General features: G+C 36.0%; 1 protein-coding gene across 1 annotated transcript; it reads right to left on the bottom strand.

Moving 5' to 3' along the window:
• Positions 1 to 6,265: 6,265 nt before the first annotated feature.
• LOC110103028 (cytokinin hydroxylase-like) lies at positions 6,266 to 11,758 on the bottom strand. Its single transcript, XM_020831573.2, has 5 exons — positions 11,482 to 11,758; positions 11,167 to 11,396; positions 9,426 to 9,673; positions 8,626 to 8,998; positions 6,266 to 6,688 (listed from the first exon to the last, which is right to left on the bottom strand). Exons 1-5 carry the CDS (start codon positions 11,756 to 11,758, stop codon positions 6,266 to 6,268), a joined length of 1,551 nt encoding a protein of 516 aa, XP_020687232.1.
• Positions 11,759 to 21,063: the final 9,305 nt, after the last annotated feature.

The following is a 21,063-nucleotide window of genomic DNA, read 5'->3' as shown; positions in this document are numbered from 1 at the left end:
AAATAAAAGACCAATTGATATTATCATAAGCTTTAGCAATATCCAATTTCATGACCATATTACCCCCTCTCGCCTTAATGTCCAGATCATGACAAAATTCTTGAGCTAAAAGGATATTGTCAGCAATAGCACGACCTTTGACGAAACCCATTTGAAAGGGAGATATAATCTTAGGTAATAAACCAGATAACCTGCTCATAAGAAGTTTAGATAACAGTTTATAAAACACAGTGCATATACTAATAGGCCTGAAATCATTCCAAGAATTAATAACAGGACTCTTAGGAATTAAGACAATAGTAGTGGACGTAAAGAACTTAGGAATAATAGAGCCATTAAAAAAATCTTGAACAGCATGGAAAACATCATAAGCAATAATAGACCAAGTAGTAGTAAAGAACTTAGTAGTTTACTCGTCGGGCCCAGCAGTAGAATCCATATTCATGTTAAATAAAATACCTTTAATCTCTTCCATAAGAGGAGCCTTAGAAAGATCCTCGTTATCCTCCAAAGTGATAGCCTTCGGAATAATAGAACAGTCCACATTCATATCAGGAATAGAAGTTTTGTTCAGGTGATCTTCAAAAAAATTAACAGCCAAACTAGCAATTTCATCTTTATCTTCAGTGATAGAACCGCTTACAGTAATAATTTTATGAATATAGTTCATGGCACGTTTCTTATTAACCAGCGAATGAAAGTACTTAGTATTGTTGTCCCCCTCTACCAAATGTTTGGTAGCCGCTTTCTGTTTCCAATAAGTTTCTTCCTGAATATGCAGCTTAGAAAGCTCCTCTTTAGCTTCCCTAAGCATGCAGAAGTTGGCTTCAGAGGGGTTATGCTGACAAATATCCTCGATGTAACCAATTTTGGACTCAGCATTAAGAATATTGTTAAAAAGATTTTTAAAAACTTTTTGATTCCACAATTTCAAAACCAATTTAAGCCTTTTGATCTTAAGCCATAACCTATTCATGCCAAAAATAGAGTCATCGGGAAAAACAGGGGCATTCCAGTTACCTTGCACAACATCAAGAAAAGAATCATGAAGAAGCCACATATTTTGAAATCTAAACTGTGCAGGAAAATAAGTAGGATTATTCTTAATAGTAACATGCAACGGAGAATGATCCGACAAAGTACGACTAAGATGCTCAACTTTAGTTAAATTAAAGGTGTTCACCCAATAATTATTGAAAAGAACCATATCCAATCTTTTCCACAAATGCCCCCTATTCCAAGTAAACTTATTACCCGAATAACCAATGTCCATAAGACTACAAGCCATAATCATGTCATTAAATTCATCCATAGATTGATAGATAGGAGAAGACCCACCTAACCTTTCATCCGGATTAGAAATAGTGTTGAAATCCCCCCCACCAACCAAGGGAGATTACAAATACTATTAAACTGCAAAAGTTGATCCCACAAAATCCTCCTGTTATAACGAGAAGAAGCAGCATAAATAAAAGAAGCATAATATTGCCAATTAGAGCTTTCAATATTACAATGAATCACTTGAGTAAAATCACCAAGGAATTCAATCCTAACAAAATACTTCCAAAAGATCCAAATTTTGTTAGAAATATTAGACTTGGCATTATTGAAACCCAAAAACCTAGCAGTTCTAGGTAATTTATCCACGGAAATAAGCGGTTCCAGTAAAATAAGAATAGCAATATTATGAATACGACAAAGATTTTTAACTCTACTCCTAGAAGAGGGACAACCAATCCCCCTCACGTTCCAGATAATAACATTAAACATAAAAAACATTAATGAGAAGTATTTGATCTGGTGCTTCTAGGCGATTTTAAAATAACACTTCTAGGTTTCCTTCCCTTTTTGCCACGACCCTTAGAAAAACTAAGGTCATTATCTTCTCTACCATAGCATTTAGCTAAAATGTCAATTTCAGTATCAGTATAAGCATCAGAAGGATAAAAATCAGATTACAACATAGTTTTATCATTTAAGTTACCAGAAGGTCCCTTAGAAGGCCTCTCATCTTCCAAATAAAAAACACCATCCTCAAGCGAAGTTAAAAAATGTTCATTACCTTCCATCTTACTTTTACCTTTATTGGACTTAGTATTACCTGACGGTTCCCCTTTATCATCCCCAATCAAAACAGAAACAATCCCGGATTCGGCAATAGGCTGAGGAAGATCCACAGATTCGACAATAGGCTGAGGAAGATCCACCTCCTCAACCTCGGTAGTGACAATATTAGGAACAATAGCCAAAGTATTTATCGGAGCGCTAACCAAAGCTTGCAACCCATCTTCTTCCACCTGATTAGACTCAACAATAACATTAGTATTGACATCCACAATATTATAAACTTCTTCCACAATATCATGAGTAACAGTTCGATTAGAATCAAAAGCATATTGTGAAGATAAGTTAGGAATCATATTGTTGACAACCTCTTGAGCATCATTACCTTTCCCCACCTCATTCACAATACCTTTCCCCACCTCCCCTACAACAGGAGATGGAATATCCGATGAAATAATGCCACCATGAAAGGTGGGCAGTTCCTCCACCTCCTTACCCATATCATATCCTTCCAACATATCCTGATTACAACCCTTAATCGTATTGACCTCTTGAACTATAGAAGGTTTAATTTGTTCCTTTGATTTCTTAAGGTTAGGATGTAATTTAAAACAATCGATCATGCTATGACCATGCATTTTACAATGCGTACAAAAAATAAGAAAATTTTCAAATTCCACCTTTTGAAAATAGCCATTCAGTTCTGACCCAAGCCATATCTCATTAGGAATTTTTTTCGAATATCCACCTCAACCAAAATCCTGGCCACAGACGAACGGGAAACCGAAGCCATTGCCTGATCAGTTTGCAATGGCCGACCAAGAATAGAAGCCAAACCAAACAAAACTTGTGTGACGCCCAGGCATCCATAGTGAAAGGATTCGTCTGACAGTCTTGATCAATCTCCAATCCTGCTGCCTTGCTCGGACCTGAAAATGTCAACCACATATAATGAGCTTCAAAAAGCCCAGCAGGTCACCAAAGCCTATTACTGAAATCAAAGCACGGCGATGATATCAATATGCATGTCAGTCAATCAACTCCATATCAGTCAATGGTCAATGAGTCTATGCAATACGGAAATCAATAGTCAATAAAGCCAGTCAATACAGCGGCAGGCGAATCGATAAATCAACTCAATAAATCTATGTCAATCTCGAAGAAATCCGTTCACAATAGGAAATCAATCAATCCATCAAATCAATCGCTATCAAATCAAATCAATGCGGTCTAATCAATACTATTTATTCAATGAAATCAAACGAGGATTACAGTACGATAAATCTCAATCTATTCTAACAATGAATCCATGCAGCAGTCCATACGGTGCAGAAATAGTAACAACAGTGAATCTATATGCAAGATCAATAAATCCATAGACAGTAGTAACAATGAATCTATAAGCAGAAATTAATGAATCTATAGGCAACAGTGTCAATGATTCTATACTATTCATGTCCATGCTATCAATGCAATATCTATATCCATCCATTTCTATATCAATGCTCAATGCCGATGCACAGCAATCAATTAGTGCAATCTCAGACAAATCAGAAATCCTACGAAAATTCGGCAGAGTAACGGCAGTCTACCGATTTACACAAAAAAACCTGCAAAAAGCACAAATTTCTAAATTCACACAGAACGTTCACAACATCAATATAAGGCTATTGTTCTACTGAATCCATATCAAATAACATCCTGATATTTTTCTATTCAATTAAAATCGCGTAGAACCAATTCCGACCGGTAAAATCATCGTAGAAAATACTCAAATCGTGTACAATATTCATATCTATAACATTCTAAAAGTTGTGCGGTGAAAGTTGTCTCAATACAAAATCATGTCCAAAATTCGACTACGAAAATATAAAACAGTACACAACTCGATCAAAAATCAATATCTCTGAAAACAGAAATAGGATTCGGAGTCCTTACAGCGAGACAAACAAATCTTCCAACTGCGTCGTCGGACGAAAAGCGCTCCGCGGGCTCCAAAACCAAGCTTTTCCTTCTCCTGCCTTCTCTTTCTCTCTCCTGCCTTCTCTTTCTCTCTCTTCAAATGATCCAAAATATCTCAATCGGATATTTATTAACACTGATCGTCCCGGACGATCCAAAATTCGTCCTGGTACGATGTGTTCTCTGGACAAATTTCGTACAGACGAAATTAAAATTCGTCCCGGGCGACTTGCTCTCTGGACAGATTTCGTACAGACGGATCGTCCCGACGCTCCAGGTTCGTACAGACGCAAATGATAGATTTCTTCACAAATTTCTTCAGTTCGTCCAATACTAAATCCAGTTCGTACAGACGAACTGCACTTAAAAAATTAGCTTTTTAAGGGTTTTATAACTTGAGCATTAAAAAAATGCAGTCTAAGGTTAGGAAACGATACCCATACAGGAACAATAGGAGATTCATGACGAACATCAAAGTCGGGAGTCCATTTGAGAAGCCGCATCTGGCAGGATTGAATGTAATAGGAACGCCTAGAGAAAATCCTGTTATAATCTAGATCATTCGACAATTGAATAGCTACAAGCCTGGGATCAAGTAAACCTACATGGAAAGAGCCAAAAAGCTTAAGATTGTAATTTTTTTTTCGAATAATATCAATATTGGGCCTCTTAAGCACAAATTTTCCCACAAGGGTAAGAGCAAACGGTTTAGCCAGTTGAGCAACCACCGAATCCTCAATCAAAAGAGCAGGACATCCTTTGAAAGAGGATTGAACAAATTTCAGATTGGAAGAAGAAGAAACATCACCAGCTAGCGCCTCTTTAAAGGATCGGGGTTTCCCCTTAAGGACAGAAGCCACGACGGGTTAGATGACGACGGAGTTGTCATCCCCCCAAACAGAACGAACTAGAAGGCCAATCAGACCAGAAACCCCCACAAACACACACGAGAGAAGGACAGCACAAAAAAACACAGGAAAAGGCGAAAGCCACAAAGAAAAAACCACCAAAGAAAAACAGAAAGCCAAGAAGGGAACAAGGAAAAATATCACCAGATAATCTGAGAGAAAACCAGAGAGATCCCAGCGAGAAGCGCCACCAGAGGAGCTCGAGGAGCAAACCCTAGAATCGCCCTAAAATCGCCTCGAGACTTCTCTTTAGAGCTAAAAAAAAAGTGGTAAAAAAAAAAAGTAAAAAAAAGTAGTATGACGAGGATCCAACAAGCCAACATTAAAAGATCCAGATAGTTTTAAAGCAAGAAAATTTTTTTGAATCATATCAAGATTAGGTCTACGCAAAACAAATTTACCCACAAGAGTAAAAGAAAACGGAGTAGCAAGCTGTGAAACCACAGAATCCTAAAACAACAGGGCTGGACAACCCTTAAACAACGAGTGCACAAAATGAATCCTAGAATCCGCAGATGAGGAACCAGCCGCCAAGACATCCTTGAAGGAACGGGTCTTACCAGTCGGGACAGAAGGATTCGGGATGGACGACATCGAGGACGTCAACTCCCCCCCAACCAAAACCCCAACGAGTCCTCAAAACCCCAAAAAGGGAATGCAAAAACAGGGGATCCCCAAACAGGAACCCAGAAAAAATAACCAGAGAGTAGAACGAAGATACCAGAACTAGCTGATGGTAAAAACCCAGGCTTAATTGACCAGAGGAAGAGAACGAAAAGATCTCCCGAGAACGAGAAGACGAGATTGCCTTGAAATCGCACAGAGGAGCGCAACGGCTAGGGCACAACTTACTAGTTGATTCTTAAAAGCTCTGTCTTAAATTCTAAAGGCTTGATGTTGTTATTGTGTTGTGGTTATGATTTGTTTGGTTTACTTGTACTCACCAAAGCCTAAACTACGCCAAATTTGGATATGACTTATGAACAAATCTGACCATTTTTCTCTTAATTTTTTATTTATTTTAAACAAATGTAATAAATAAGTAATTGAATTAAAATTTATATAACATTCATAAAAAAAATAAATTAATAATTTTAAATTTTATTATAATTAAAATTTGATGAACACAGCCGTTTCAGTAGCAGTACTGTCATTCAATTGATCCTTCCTCTCTGCACCATACTCCCGTCATGAAAAACATCTATATATCTCGATCGATATAACTCAAATAAAAAAACAAAGAAAAATAATACAAAACCGGCGGTCAGACCGATCAATCAATCCACCCATTGATCATCCGACATCTCTACACGATCTCATCATAAGCTCAACTAATTCCTAAGTGGCTTCAAGTAGACCAAAACGCCATGCTTGGGCTTCAGCGTCAGAACATTGACCGGCGCATGCCTGTAATTCTCTGAAATGGTGAAGCTGAAGCTTGTGAGGAGCATGGCGAGTATCACCTTGGCCTCCATCATGGCGTAGGCCTGGCCGACGCAGTTCCTCGGGCCGGAGGCGAAGGGGAGGAAGTGGCGGGTCATGGCGAAGGACCGGGCGGCGAATCTGTCCGGGTTGAAGCTGTGGGCGTCTCTTCCCCATATCTCCTCGTCGTGGTGGATGGCGAGAACGGGGATCCAGATGGAGAGGCCCTTGGGTATGTTTAGGTCTCCCAGCTTCATGTCCTCGAAGGCCATTCGGGGTAGTAGGGTTGCTGGAGGGTACAGCCGAAGGGACTCGTTTATTATCATCTGCAGCTGCAAGAAAAAATATTGCGTTAATATTCGTGCACAAATATTATATCTTTATGCATTTTGTATTATGAAAATTTTTAAATTTTTGAATTTACATTAAGATTAGTGCAAAAGCTCCGGCGGTTGATAAGATTAGAGAGAGTCAGTCGCTTTGGATGATCTAATCACATGAAATGTCGGCCTTTCGATGACCCGATTAGGACAGTAGATATATTAGATATGATATATGTTAAGAAAGATGAAGATAGCTAGACTTAAAAAGATTTTGTTTGAAAGTATTAGAAGTGACATTTTTTATTAGATTTAAATGAGAGTTTAACTCTTAATAGGATATAATGAAGAATCAAGATTCATATAGCCGATCCCACGTAGTTAAAAAAATACTTGATGTTATTTTTGTTGTTGTATTAAGATTAGTGAAACACTAATTTCAAAATAAATATAAAAATTTTGAAGCCTACTCTATGCAAAATGTGTCAAAAATTTTTATATAATTTTTTTTTTTGTTTTTGGGTTTTAGACTTCTCTCATAAAGATGATATCTTATGATTAGATGTGTTGAAATTATGTTGACAATGAAAAGTTTAACATTATATCAACATATCAAAAGTAAAATAATTATGTATATAAGAACATAAAGCATTGGGGCATTATTATGATATTTTTGAACAAGTCATGTATTTTGTGAAAAGGTGGCCCATAGTTAGGTGAGTTTATTAAATAATATATCTTTGATCACTTGTTAAGCTTTTTGAATTGAAAATACATTAAAAATTTTGTATTTCATGTATGACTTCAACCTCATTGATTTATACTTTTGATGTTATCATAATTGATGATTCAATTTGGATGACTGATTATGCAATAGATTATGCTTTACATCATAATCAAGTAATGTTCAAAAGCAATTATAAATAAATTTTCTTTATGAAATAAAATAATGCCAATGCAAGATAATTCTTAAGACACATCAAAATATTGGATTAAATCCAATAACTCCAAAAAGATATTAAAATAAAGAGGGACTTATATGCATATAAATCATATAATTCTTATATATTTGTATATTAAATGCCTAATGGTTTTTAAGGGCAATTTTTTTATTACTTTTCTTTTTCATGCTATAATCTCAATTCTATCTGGCTATCACTTTTTTGTTAATTTCTCACTTATTTTTCAAAAATTTCTATGACAAGTAATTTTCACCGCAAGTTGGCTCAAATGTATTAATGTGTGGCAGCTATAATTAAAAAAATTGTTTTTCGATTAAAAAAAACTATTTTTATAATACTCACAATAACTTTTAAAAAAAATCTTTTATATAATAAAGTGTAAATCTTGATATCTACTTATTTAACATGCAAATATTGAATTACATAAACATATCACTAATTTTTACTTTTCTACAATAAATTTTTCTTCTCTTACATATATTTTGATTTGATTAAGAAACTTAAACACTATATAACGAAAAAAAAAAAAAATAGATGTTAGATATGTAAATATCTAAAAATTATGTGGTATATATGTAAATCTTCCTAATATAAAAATTCATACTAGTACTTTGCCAATCATCTGCAATATTAAGGTCAAATAAAAATTATATTTGACCACTAGTTAATAATAAAGAATTAAAATATAAAATAATCTCATGACATAAACACATATCAAAAGTATTGAACATTGACTCGAATGACATCATTTTATAGAAATCAGCCACTGAATCAAATTTTCTTCTTAACAAAATAACATAAATGAATTTTATTATTTAGATAAATTATAAAATGAATTTTTACTATTAAAAGCTTCAAATAATTAAGCTTCATTAAATTATATATTTTTAAAAATTTAAAGAGGAGGTGTCTCTCTTTAAATTCTCTCTTGTTAAAAAAAATTAATGGCAGGCTAATTTAAGATTAATTAATTGAATGCTTGATTACCAGAGTGAGCTTGGGAAGCTGATCAGCAGTAGGAGGCTGATAACCGCAGATTTGCTGGACCTCTGAGCGAGCCTTCTCCTGCCACTCAGGATTGGTGGCGAGGAGCATTACAGTCCAGGTGAGAAGAAGAGCAGAGGTCTCATGGCCGGCGAAGAAGAAAGTCTTGCACTCATCCATGACTAGCTCGAGTGTATAGCTGAAGGCTTCCTTCTTGTACGTCTCAGCGAGAAGCATTCCAAGAAGGCCCTTCCCATACGAAGAGCTCCGGCCGATCTCTTTGCTGTCTCTCCGGCTATCTATGATCTCCATTAGAAGCTTCTCCACCTGCTTCTTTAATGACTTTATTTCCCTCCTAAACTTGCTTGGAAAAAACCTGAAACCGAGAGTTGGAGGAAAACATTCTTTTAAGAGAAAAATAAATTTTTTTACTATTTTATTTTCAAGAAAGAAATCATAATTTTTATTTTAACATTATTTTATGGTGCTTTCAATAATTATTTTTACTAAAAAGCTATTTTTTATAGTAATTTTCATAAAAATTACTTTCATAGAATAGTTTTACAATTATCTTTATAAAAACTTGAAGCCATTTCAAAGATACTCTTAATTTGGGCTTATAATTTTATTAAATATTCATTAAAATTTTGATATAAAATTCAAGTTATAATTAGTCTCATTCCCTATTTATTTATAAATAATCTCTTGACTAACTACACATAACCAATCTCAGTTAGTAAAATATTTGGATCGATTACTACCATTTAAAAAAAATAATAATGAATTTGCATTGGAAGACGAACCTGCCTGCAGGAATCCACAAATGGCGACTGGACTGCGCAGTGAGACTTTGCAGGCGGGTGAGGAAATGGAAGATCTGTTTGCCCTTCTCATAGCTGCTATCGAACTCAGTCCGGGAGATAATATCGCCGGTGAGCCTAGTCAAATACTCGCCAATCTCCACTTCTTTGTTGCCGCCGGCGACGGCGACGGCGGCGCTCAGTGCACTGATGGTCTTCTTCGTGCACTCCACCATATAGCCCATGTGGTTCTGCAAGCCCAATCAAGGTAAGACATACATGGCAATTAGATTCTTCTTTATGATTTTGTCAATGCAAACAAAGAAGGAAAATACAAACAAAGAAACAGACGAAATTGTTTCATTATTGTAACTCTAAAATCAATATTTTAATTTTCAATTGATATTATAAGACATATTCTCTATTAAAAATTAGAGAACAGTCATTACACAACCGAATCTTGACTTATGTTCAGCAAATAATTTCTCCACCTGTCTTAAGAAGGTTTTAATTATCATATTTATATATTATAATTCTAATTTTTTGTTTGATTTTAAGAACATAAATAAGTCAAGATATTCCCATTTTAGTTTTTGTGTTGATACATCTTATAAGACAATCTATAGCCCGGTAAGATTAAGGTTTTGTTTGAGACGTCTTTCTTACTGCTCCTTAAAGCAGTTTTTTAGTTTAAATTTTTTAATTTTTGTTTTCGAAAGCCGCTATAAGAAGCAATAAGAAAGCAATTCTAAACGAAGCCTAAGGCTTTGTTTGAAACAACTTCTTACTGTTATGTTTTTCAGGTCGCAACTATAATTTCTATTTGACTAATACTTTTTCGTTACTTTCAAAAAATTTATGTGCTAGAAAGCTAATTTTTACAATAACTTTTAATAAAGTTGTTTTCTCCACAACACTTCTATAGACATATTTAAGATAGTTGCATCGTTTTATAAAGTAAAAAATAAAAGAAAATACTCAAATGAAATTGTGGCCTATTATCTGAAAAGCAAAACATCCAAAAAAAAAGGGGGTCCCTAATTCTCTTGTCTTGTTACATGGCATTTTATATGATAAACGTTATGATTATCTTTGAAAATAATAACAAATATATTATTAGATGAACATGACCGTTACCGTACAAAGAGTTAATTAATTAAGCAGCTAGCCCTGGTCAAAATTCCTACAAGGAATTCTCTGTAGAAATTTGTATTGAGAATTGTCATTTACCTTTAGGATTTCTATCTTGCTTAGTCTTAGTGTCGTATATCAAAGGATGTGTAACATCAATAGGAAGGAAATCATAAAAAAAAATAAAAACACAAAGAAGTCAAGCAAATACAACATCAAAAATAGCCCTAAAAATGCCTCTTTTTTTCATTTCTTATAAAGCAAATGTTTGGCTTGCTCTCAGCCATCACTGATAAGGCCGGGCTCCACATTTTGCTGGAGCACTAACAAAGTTGTGTTTAAGAAAGATTAATGAGTAATTAACTTTTTAATCACCCATTTAGATGCAGGCTTAAGTTAATTTAATATACAAGTTGTTGTCATTATTAAACTATTTGAAAGATAACTATCAATATTAAAAAAAATAAAAAATTGAATGATAACGAGTAATTAATTAAAGAAAATTTCTTATAAGATTTCTTTTTAGCTTCTCGACATTTGGGCTGCCATGTAATTATCATGCATGAATAATGCAAAAAAATTTAAAATAAAAAAAAGGAAAAAAATTGCATGCCTTGAGCTTCTCTCCCATGAAGGCCGGCGCTACTACATGACGTTGGTGTAGCCATTTGTTGCCGTTAGCCATCAGCAAACCCTGGCCGATGAAATGCTTCGAGCCCTGCAATTGTAGCCATGACTTGCCAGAAATCTGCACATACTTGGACGACAGAAACTCCTTTATCAGCTCTGTGTCTGTTAAGCAAAGCCTCGGCTCGCTTCCATACCAGAACACAAATCTCTTCCCTACAAACGAAGTTCAATTCAGTAACATAAATGCATGAGTGACAGGTCTTGCAGCTATGTATATTATAACTATATGCATATATACCATAGAGTTTGGACCAGAGCTGGTAGTGTGGAAGAAGGCGGCCGACGATGTTGTGGTCGATAGCGGGCATGTCGGCGGAGGTGGATTTTGTGATGAGGGCAGCGATGTCGGGGAGGTTTCCGACGAGAAAGCGAGGCTTGGGGCCCCGAACACCTTGCTTCTCCATGGCTAGTCGGATGCGGCGAGGGGTGAGGTAGTAGGAGGATAGGATGGACCAAGCTGCTGCTAAGAGGAAGAAGGCCAGGGCTGAGATGACCGCCGCCACAGCGGTGGCCATGGATGGAAGGAGGGAGAAGAGAGGAGCTTGAAGAAGGAAAGTTAGAGGAATGGTTGTGAGTTTTGGTTTACACAGAAGCTTCTCTTTATAAATCATTCCACCTCCCACACATGTTTAGGATGAGTGGTGGTCCTGAAAAAAAAAACAAAAAAAAGTATAAAAAGAAACCATTGTAATTCTTTTTGCCTTTTATAAATAAAGTTAGAATTAGTAAATTTTAGGGGGGTGGATTTGATTCACTTCTACATGTCAAAATAATATATATATATACACTAATCTTAAAATTTTAATAAGTATATTCTGATAGAATGTTTTCCTATATATGCCATGTAAAGTTACATTAGTGGTAACTATTAGTCATATGATTAGATAATATCTTTAAATAAAAAAGTTCTACTTTGATGGATATTAAATTAGATGTAGAATTTGTTCTAAATTGTAATGGTTATTTGATTCATTTATGTCTGCCATGTGATTTTATATTAGTGAAAAATATTAGTTATTTAATTAAACAAGATCAAGATGATGCTTAAATATGCAAAGCATAATTCCTATATTATTTGATGAGAATAGAAGTTGTGTCATAAAATCCTGATTATTATAATAGCTTAAAATTATTGAATTTATTTTGAGATTAGTAAAATATAATTTTTTATATGAAATAATAATCTTTAGAAAAATCTAATAATTTTTAAACCTATCTTGATAAAATTTGTATCAAGATATCTGGACTCAATTTTCTTACATTTGTTGTAGAAATATCAAAAAATTGTTATTTTCATTTGTTTTATTTAATATTATATTACCTAGATAAGGTAATATTAATAAATTAATTACATTTGATTATTGTTATGTAAAAATATAATTTAGAAAATATTACTATATATATATATATATATATATATATAATTCATGTGACATGTGATGTAGATTTGGCAAATGACAATATGATGTAAGAATAAAAAAATTTACATGATGGATTGTGAGTAACATATGGAATGCATCCATGCATATACATATTGTTTAATGGTCAAGGCAAGGCACAAAATTGCAGGATTTTTTTTTATTAATTTTAAGTTATTTTTTAATTAAGTTAGTTGAGGGAACTCATGAAACAAGTTAGGAGACATCAAATCCAATGCAGCTTATGACATTTGCTTTAAAGTTTATTTGTGTCAGATGAGTTATTAAGGTTTCTCAGGTTGTTTTTCTTTATTTTATTTTATATTTTTTATTTGCATTTTTCTCATAATAGACAAATCACATATAAAACTATTAAAATTTGATAAAAAAATAATTTTAAATCCTAAAAAGAAATTAAATTTTGTTTGCACAAGTTTCAATGAAGTTAGGTATAATAGTCATAATTTGTGTCATGTATTTAATGAACTATTTTCATATTTAAATATTTAATTAATATGTAAATACTTTAAATACTCAAAACAGTATGCTTTAATATTCAGTAAATATAAAATATTTTACATAGTAAAAATCTTGCATTAATGTTATCACCATTGAATCTGAAATATTATTCAATGGTTTTTTGGCTTGTTCATGCTGGTTGCAAGCTGAATTTTTTGGCGAGAAAGATGGTGCTGATTACCTTTACCTGGATCTTTCTTTTTTGTGTGTTGGCTCCTAGCCGTCCTAGCATGTACCTAAGTTTTCCTGTAATTGTTTTTCTACAGAGGTCTTTTCAGGTCATTGTTTTTTTTTATCTTGGATTTGTTTTGTATCTCTTTGGAGTGGTAGTGAGCTGAAAGTCCCTCTTAAGGATCTTGTATTTGCAATTTTTTAATTTAAAATTTAGCCAATTGATGATTTTTAGTTTCCTTTTTAAAATTTTTATTTATTATTCTAATTTTGTTAGCATCTACTAGCTGTTGTTGTCAGTCGCTCACTACTGGCTTACCACAACTTGCCAGTTGTTCACCATAGCTTGCTATTGGCTTGCTAGAACTGGTCTCAGCTTGTTAAATAGTCTTTTTGTTAAGTAGAAGTTATAGTGACTGAATCGTTATTTTTTTTTTTTTTGGGAAATTTGGGGACACAGCCCTTCAATTAATTAAAAGATAATACAAGAGAAAGAAGGCCTATCCCAGAAAAAAAGGGGAAAGGCCAAAACAAAAAACAATAACTGTAAAAGGAGAAAACCTATACCACCAAACAATAATCCAATGAAACCAACAAAAAGTGGTATACAAAATTGATCAGGACTCAGGCATTAGCTGCAGCGACAAAATCGAGGGACTCGGTCATCGCATTGGTCAGAAAGTTACCCCTGGTTGCCCAGTAGACCCTCCTAGGGGTAGAGCTACAGCGGTCATCATCGTCCTGCAAAATTGTCTGAAATAACCAAAAACTTTTGTAACATGAACACCGAGAGGGCAGTCCGAGAAGAGCCCACCAGAAGATAGTGTTCAACTTGTACCAAGCGCAGAAGCAGCAGCCCAAAAAATTGAAGTAGATCCCAATTATAACACCAGCCGAATGCCAACCACAGGGGTTAGCACAAAAACACCAATTATCGCAAAAAAGGAAGTAAATTGCTGCCATTTTTTCATCTCCCCAATTTAGCCTGAACAACATATTTAATCTTTCTAACCACCGTAGTGTGACAGTCAATATTATTGCCAAAAATTCTGTCATTACGAGACCGCCAAATATAGTAAATAGCAGTATTTACTAACAGACAATAAAAATTTAGTAATTCAGACGAGTCCGCAATGTCATCCAGAAAGTGAAACACTTGGTGAATGTTCGGGCGTAGAAGAAGAGTATGAGCTTGAGGTATTAATGCACATAGAATCTTAAAAGAGAAGTCGCACTCAAAAAACAGATGAGAATGAAATTCATTACTCATCAAGCAGAAGGTGCAAAGAGGATTAACAGTAATACCACGTCTCATTAAAATGTCTGCAGTTTTTAGCCCATTCTTAACAGCCAGCCAACCAAATGCAGAAAATCTGATAACCGAATGTTTATGCCAAACAAAATGATTCCAGTCCAGTACCGGGTAGTGCATATAAAATTCCTTCCTAAAAATTTTGTTGGAAACCTTCCCAGCATTCAACCAAAGGCAACCAGTGACAGCATCACTAATAGGGACAGAATAAATAATAGTCGTTAAAGCATAAGGCCAGCAATTAGGCAAATTCCAGCTACCATTGAAAATAATGGTAGAGACAATTTTCCTGTTGAGATTGTTCAACCAGCTCCCATCAAAATTAGCAACAGCCAACTCAGCAATGGATTTACCATGGCACCAGGGGTCCCAAACGAGGGAATGGTGACAATCTGGCAAAATCCTAAAATTCAGACAGTGTTTAATACGAGCAGCAGTATCAGAAATTTTTTTCCAAAACAAAGAACAACCCTTGTTGTGAGGAAACCAGAGGGAAGTGTACAGATTACGCCAACAAGAGAAAAGCAGATTGCTACCATTAATGAATCTCCAGATGATAGAGCAGGAGAAAGAAAAATTTAACTCATCAAAAGAAGGTAGGCCAAGCCCACCATTAATTTTCGGAATGCATGTATCTTTCCAGGCAATCAGACGGAGCTTTTTAGCAGCAATGTCTCGGGAATAAAGGAACCGAGAACAAATTCTGTCCAAAGATTTGAAACATTTTTTTGGTAAAATAGAGCCTCTAATCCAGTAGGCTATAGTATTAAAAATAGTGAATCTTAAAAATTGGATTCGACCCCCAAAGGAGAGAGCTTTAGCCTTCCACCCATCTAAGGCTTTAGAGATTTTTAAAATGAGGGGTTGGAAATCAGCAAAGGTAAGCTTCTTTTGGTGAATAGGGAGGCCTAAGTATTTGAAGGGCCTAGAGGTTTGCTGTATGTTCAGTAAGTCACAAATATCCTCACTCTGGTGGCAGTTGTTGGAGAAAAGGATAGTGCTTTTGGCCGGGTAAACAACCAATACAGAAGAGTTGCTAAAATGCATCAGAATGTTGTTAAGACAAGAGGCCTCCTGTAAGTTGGCTTTGGAAAAAACCAATAAATCATCAGCATATAATAAGTGGTGAATGGCCGAATTACCCATCTTAAAGCCTTGAAAATTCTGAGAATAAAAGGCTTCCTCAAAGATGCAAGAAAGAGCATCCATAGCCACCGTGAACAAATAAGGAGAGAGGGGACAGCCCTGTCTTAAACCAGAGGATGAACTGAAAAAACCTTCAAGAGACCCGTTAATGGCAACAGAGAAATGAACGTCAGAGATACAAGATTTAATCCAAGAAATGAAAATTGCAGGAAAACCTTTAACTTGGAGGCGTTGAAGAAGAAAATCCCTTGAAATAGAATCAAAAGCCTTATGAATGTCAAATTTAGCACAGAAGTATTTATCTCTAGAAGAAGAGTTGAATTTGCCTAAAATTTCCGAGGCCAAAATAATATTGTCAGAAATAATTCTATGTTGGATGAATCCAGCTTGAGCAGGGTGGATAATGTGAGGCATAACAGTTTTCATCCGATTTGCCAGCAATTTAGCAATAATTTTGTAGAAGGAGTTGCACAAAGAAATGGGTCTAAAATCGTTAATAGAAGAAGCATGCTGATGTTTGGGAATAAGAGCAATAGCAGTGTTCTTGGCTTGCCTGGGGAGAAAGGAAGTAGCAAAAAAGGAGTGAACAGCTTTACAGATGTAATTACCAATTGAATTCCAAGTGGCCTTATAGAATTCAAAAGAGAAACCGTCCGGCCCAGGAGCAGCATCAGTAGGAGAAGAGAATACAACTTGTTTAATCTCATCCATAGTGACAGGGGCTGTAAGACCGTTAAGAAGCTCAGGGGGAATGGTGTTGCCAGAAGGCAGACTATCATTCCCCATAGGGTTAGCACCATTAAACAACTGATGGAAGTGATTAACAAAAGCCATGGCAATATCATCATTGGTGTTAAGCAACACACCATTCACCATAATGCCTCTAATCTGATTAGCATTGCTCCTGCAATTAATATTGGAATATAAAAACTTCAGGTCATCCTCCCCGTCTTTAAGCCATCTGGCCTTACTTCTCTGAGAGATCCAATCAACCCATCTAGCTTTATTTTCAGAAAGTTCCAAGTTAATAGACAAGAGTCTAGCATTTAAATCAGAATTCAAAGGGTCATGTTAAAGGCAAAGAAGAGTATCTGTTTGAGCTTTAGCAAGAGTCTCCACCTGATCTTTAATAAAGTTTGAAGTAACCCAGTTTCTTTATTTAAGGTGGCATTTGAGCTCCCTGAGCTTATGATAGAGATCACAAATTGGGCTGCCAGAAGGGGGGGAGGAGAAAATTTCCAACACAGAATTCCAAAAAGCCGGCAAAGTACACCAGTAATTTTTAAACAAAAACCGATGTTTGTTGGTGGTAGGGTGGTCTAGATTAAGAATAATCGGACAGTGGTCAGAGACATCAGGTTCACTAACAATGTAGTAGGAGTTGTGGAAACTTGAAAGCCAAACATCATTGATGAAAGTTCTATCTAGCTTAACATGAATCGGATTATCCAGTCTATGATTAAACCAAGTATAGAAATGTCCAACAGAAGGTAATTCAGAAACAACAGCATTAAAGACAAAGTTATTTAGTTCACCCATCTTACTGTGCGGTAAAGGAAGCCCCCCAACTTTATCCGAAGGAGATAGGCAACAGTGATAGAGTGAGAAACTCTGCTAGGGTTTCGGGTTTCTTTCGCGCGTTTTTTCTTCTCCCGCCGTCGGAGGAGGACTCCATTGTCTGGATGTCCTCCTCATCCGCCTTTCCCCCTCTATCCAACTCCCCGCCATTCATGGCTCCCCTCTCCAAAGACCTTCAACACTGGAAGTAGCTTCTCTCTTCGCAAACCCCTGTTTCCCATGACTTCTCCAGCGCCTTAGCTCATCATCCCACAAAAAATTTCACTGCGCATTTCACTAAAACCCAGTTTGATGCTGGAGCTCCTGAGTGGCATTTGTCTTTAGTTGGTTACTCTATTGATAGAAGACCTTTCTACGAGGCTCTTCTTGCGGTGATCAAGCGAACCTGGAAGCTGAAAGGGGAACTTTCCCTTCTTACCCTAGATGACGGCTTTTTTCTTCTGAAGTTTTCCTCCCCGAAAGATTACGATATGGCGTGGTCTGGAGGACCGTGGTTTTTCTTTGGTAAGCCTTTCATCCTTCAAAAGTGGTCGCCGGATTTCATTCCAAAACGTGAAGAGTTCGCTTCCATACCCCTCTGGATAAAGATTAAAAACCTTCCGCTTTCTTGCTGGACGCCAGAAGGAATTTCAAAAATTGCTAGCTGTGTCGGCGTGCCTCTTGCGGTGGATGCTCTCACGGCTGCAAAAACCAGGTTAACCTTTGCTCGAGTTTGCGTTCAGGTTTCTTGCTCTTCGCCTTTGCCTAATGAAATTTTTATTTCGGTGGATGGTAAAGTTTCTCCTCTCACGGTTCTTTATGATTGGAAACCCACGCCTTGCTCCTTCTATAGCTCCATTTATCACACCCCCCAACAATGCCCAAAAAATCCCAATCCCTCGCCTCCTACTACCTTGCCTCCTCCGCCAAGGGGTAGGAGTTCCAGTTGTAAACCCAGACAAAGTCAACCTCCACAATCTATTAACTTGCTAAAACTGCCCAATCCTTTTTCAGCCACCACTTCCTCCACTGCAACTCCTTCTCTACTTTCTGGCCCTTCACCTCCTCAACCTAACCCCCAAACCATTCCAATACCGAACCTCAACTCGCCCCCAACTGACTCTACTCTTGCTGAAATTCCTACTTCCTCCAAATCTTCTTCACCTCACCCTGCTGTCAAACAAACCAGTCTTCCTATTAACAATAAATTTGATCTTCTGGCCGATCAGCAGGATCAGCCTGTCTTTCCCCCCTCTTCTACCACGGTCCCTCTACCTACTCCTCCTCCTAAGACCTCGCCGATTGACCAACCATCTAAGATCCAAAACACTTCCTCCTTTCCATCCACCTCCCAACTTTCCTCTGAGAACAGCCCTTCTCAGAGCTCCAACTTTAGCAATGACACAGCCAATGATTTTCATAGCCCAAAAAACACACGGAGCAAGAAAGCCAAAAAGGCTACCAACTCCAAGCATAAACATAAATGACCCTTCCTCGTATGGGTTCTTGGAACATTAGAGGGTTCAATAGTGCCTCTAAAGTTTTGTCTTGCAAGGCCTTGGTGAATAAGTTCAAGTTAGACCTGCTGTTTATTCTGGAAGCTAAAATTTCTATGAATGCTGTGTTAGATGACTGGTTTTCTAACACCCATCGTGTTTTCCCTGTTGAGGGTTCCTTCAACAACTTTTCTTTTTCCTCACCTGGTCGTATCTGGGTGAAATGGAATGCTGATAAGGTTCACTTTAAGCCTCTTTTTACTTCAAGTCAAGTAATTCATGGTATTATCCAAGCTGAGAATTTGGATATCTGTTGCATTTTGGTTATCTATGCCTCTAACACCATTTCTGAAAGACAATTGCTCTGGGCTACGGTTGCTCCTCTAGTGGTCAATGAAACTCTGCCTTGTGCTATTTTGGGTGACTGAATCGTTATTCATTTCTGAACCTTTTTTATTGTAACAGCTACAATATTGGAGCCATTGTGGAACTTCAAAATTGCTAAAATGATTTTCAGGAGTTTCTATTAATAGTTAGTGTTATTTCTAAATAAAATCCTCGACCCTTCTGTATGTAATCCTATGAGTTTAACTCAAGATCTCTCTAATGAAAAAAAGGCTTTTAAATTATCAAAACTTTATCTCAATGAATCCTTAAAACGCTTGTGAAGTATCACATTGAATGGATTTTTGTATTATTGAATTATCATCTTATTTATGAAAATTGTCCTTTTTATTTTAGAAAATTTTATGCATTATTGTCATATGTTGAGATATTACAACTCATATAATAGCTTAGCTTTTAGTTCATAAGTCAACTTGCAATCTAAAAATGACATCTCATTCGGAAGTTTACTTTGAAAAAAAAAAATCCCCAAACACAACTCCTTTGCTATGCTAGGTTTCGCTGAGGTGACTCACTACCCTCGGCACTGCTTCTTCTATCTCTTTTGGAGCTCATGGATATTCACTTTCCTCCTTTTATCTTGTATTTTGTTGTTATGGACCGTCCTTTGGCCAGTGTTGGTGTTTAATGTAATTTCATTTTTATTTTGGGAGGGGTTTCACTGTCTATGAAAAATAACTCTCTGATCCTGATTTTTTGGTAGGTAAACCTCATTCAAATCATTCAAGGATGTGTTCCCCGGCTCTTCTTCATCTGTTTTCTGGATCTAAAGGCTTGTACCCATCGTGGTTTGCCTTTTATTTGGATCTCAGAGGAGGAGAGTCATGCCTTAGCCGCACCCTTTGAGTTCTCACTGGTTGGGAAGTTTTTTGACCGCAAACCTCCTTTGGATGAAATATGAATTTTTTCTTTAACTTGAAACTCTTAGGTGAATTTTATGTAACTCTATTGAATCCTTGGCACATTTTGGTTAAATTATACAACATTTTGGATCATAACAAGATTTTTGCTAGAGGTTTGTATTATGTTAATAATTGTTTTATGAAGTTAATCAAATGGTCTCCTTTGTTTGATCTTAGCTAGGAATCTCCTATGATTCTGATTTGGGTTTATTTTTCTGAGCTTCGTCTACATTTACTTTTTCAATGCATCCTATTAGGGTTGGGCTCCCTCTTTGGCCTCCCTTCTAATTAGATAATGCTACTGCAACTAGTTCTAGGCCATTGGTTGCTCGTGTTTCAGTTGAACTGGATATGACTAAGAAATATCCTAATGAGGTTTGGCTTGGCCCAAAGAAGTTTGGTTAGTTTCAAAAATTATTATGAGTGATTTTGCTTCTTATTTTGGGCATTGTAAATGCACTTGACATGACAAATTTGATTATTTTTAATTACATCCTCATTTGAGGAAATCTAAAATTCAAAAAGTTAATGGTGGAATTGGAGATAGTGCAGGTGAGCAAGGTGGTGTTACCATTATTGCTCCTAATGATCAGGATCAATCTAATAGTATTGTGGTTCGGGAAAACTTGGTTGGGTTAAATATGGTGTTGGATCTTTCAGCTCCATCAGCTGTTAACATACCAGGTCATTTTAATGTTGATGATACTACTTATTTCAATTAAGGGTAATATTAATAATCATGATTTTTTAATTTCCTCTGAGGTTGGCTTGCGTAACTCCTCTTTGGCCGATAATAATGTTAATATCCTCACTAATTCTAAAGTGGAAACTGTTATTGGTGAGCCTTTAGTGGTTATTGATATTTCTAACTTAGTTTTGATTATTTTGATTCCC

Source organism: Dendrobium catenatum, unplaced genomic scaffold (assembly GCF_001605985.2).
Source record: "Dendrobium catenatum unplaced genomic scaffold, ASM160598v2 fragScaff_scaffold_756, whole genome shotgun sequence".
Classification (NCBI taxonomy): domain Eukaryota; kingdom Viridiplantae; phylum Streptophyta; class Magnoliopsida; order Asparagales; family Orchidaceae; genus Dendrobium; species Dendrobium catenatum.
This window is presented reverse-complemented; position numbering and strand designations above follow the sequence as displayed.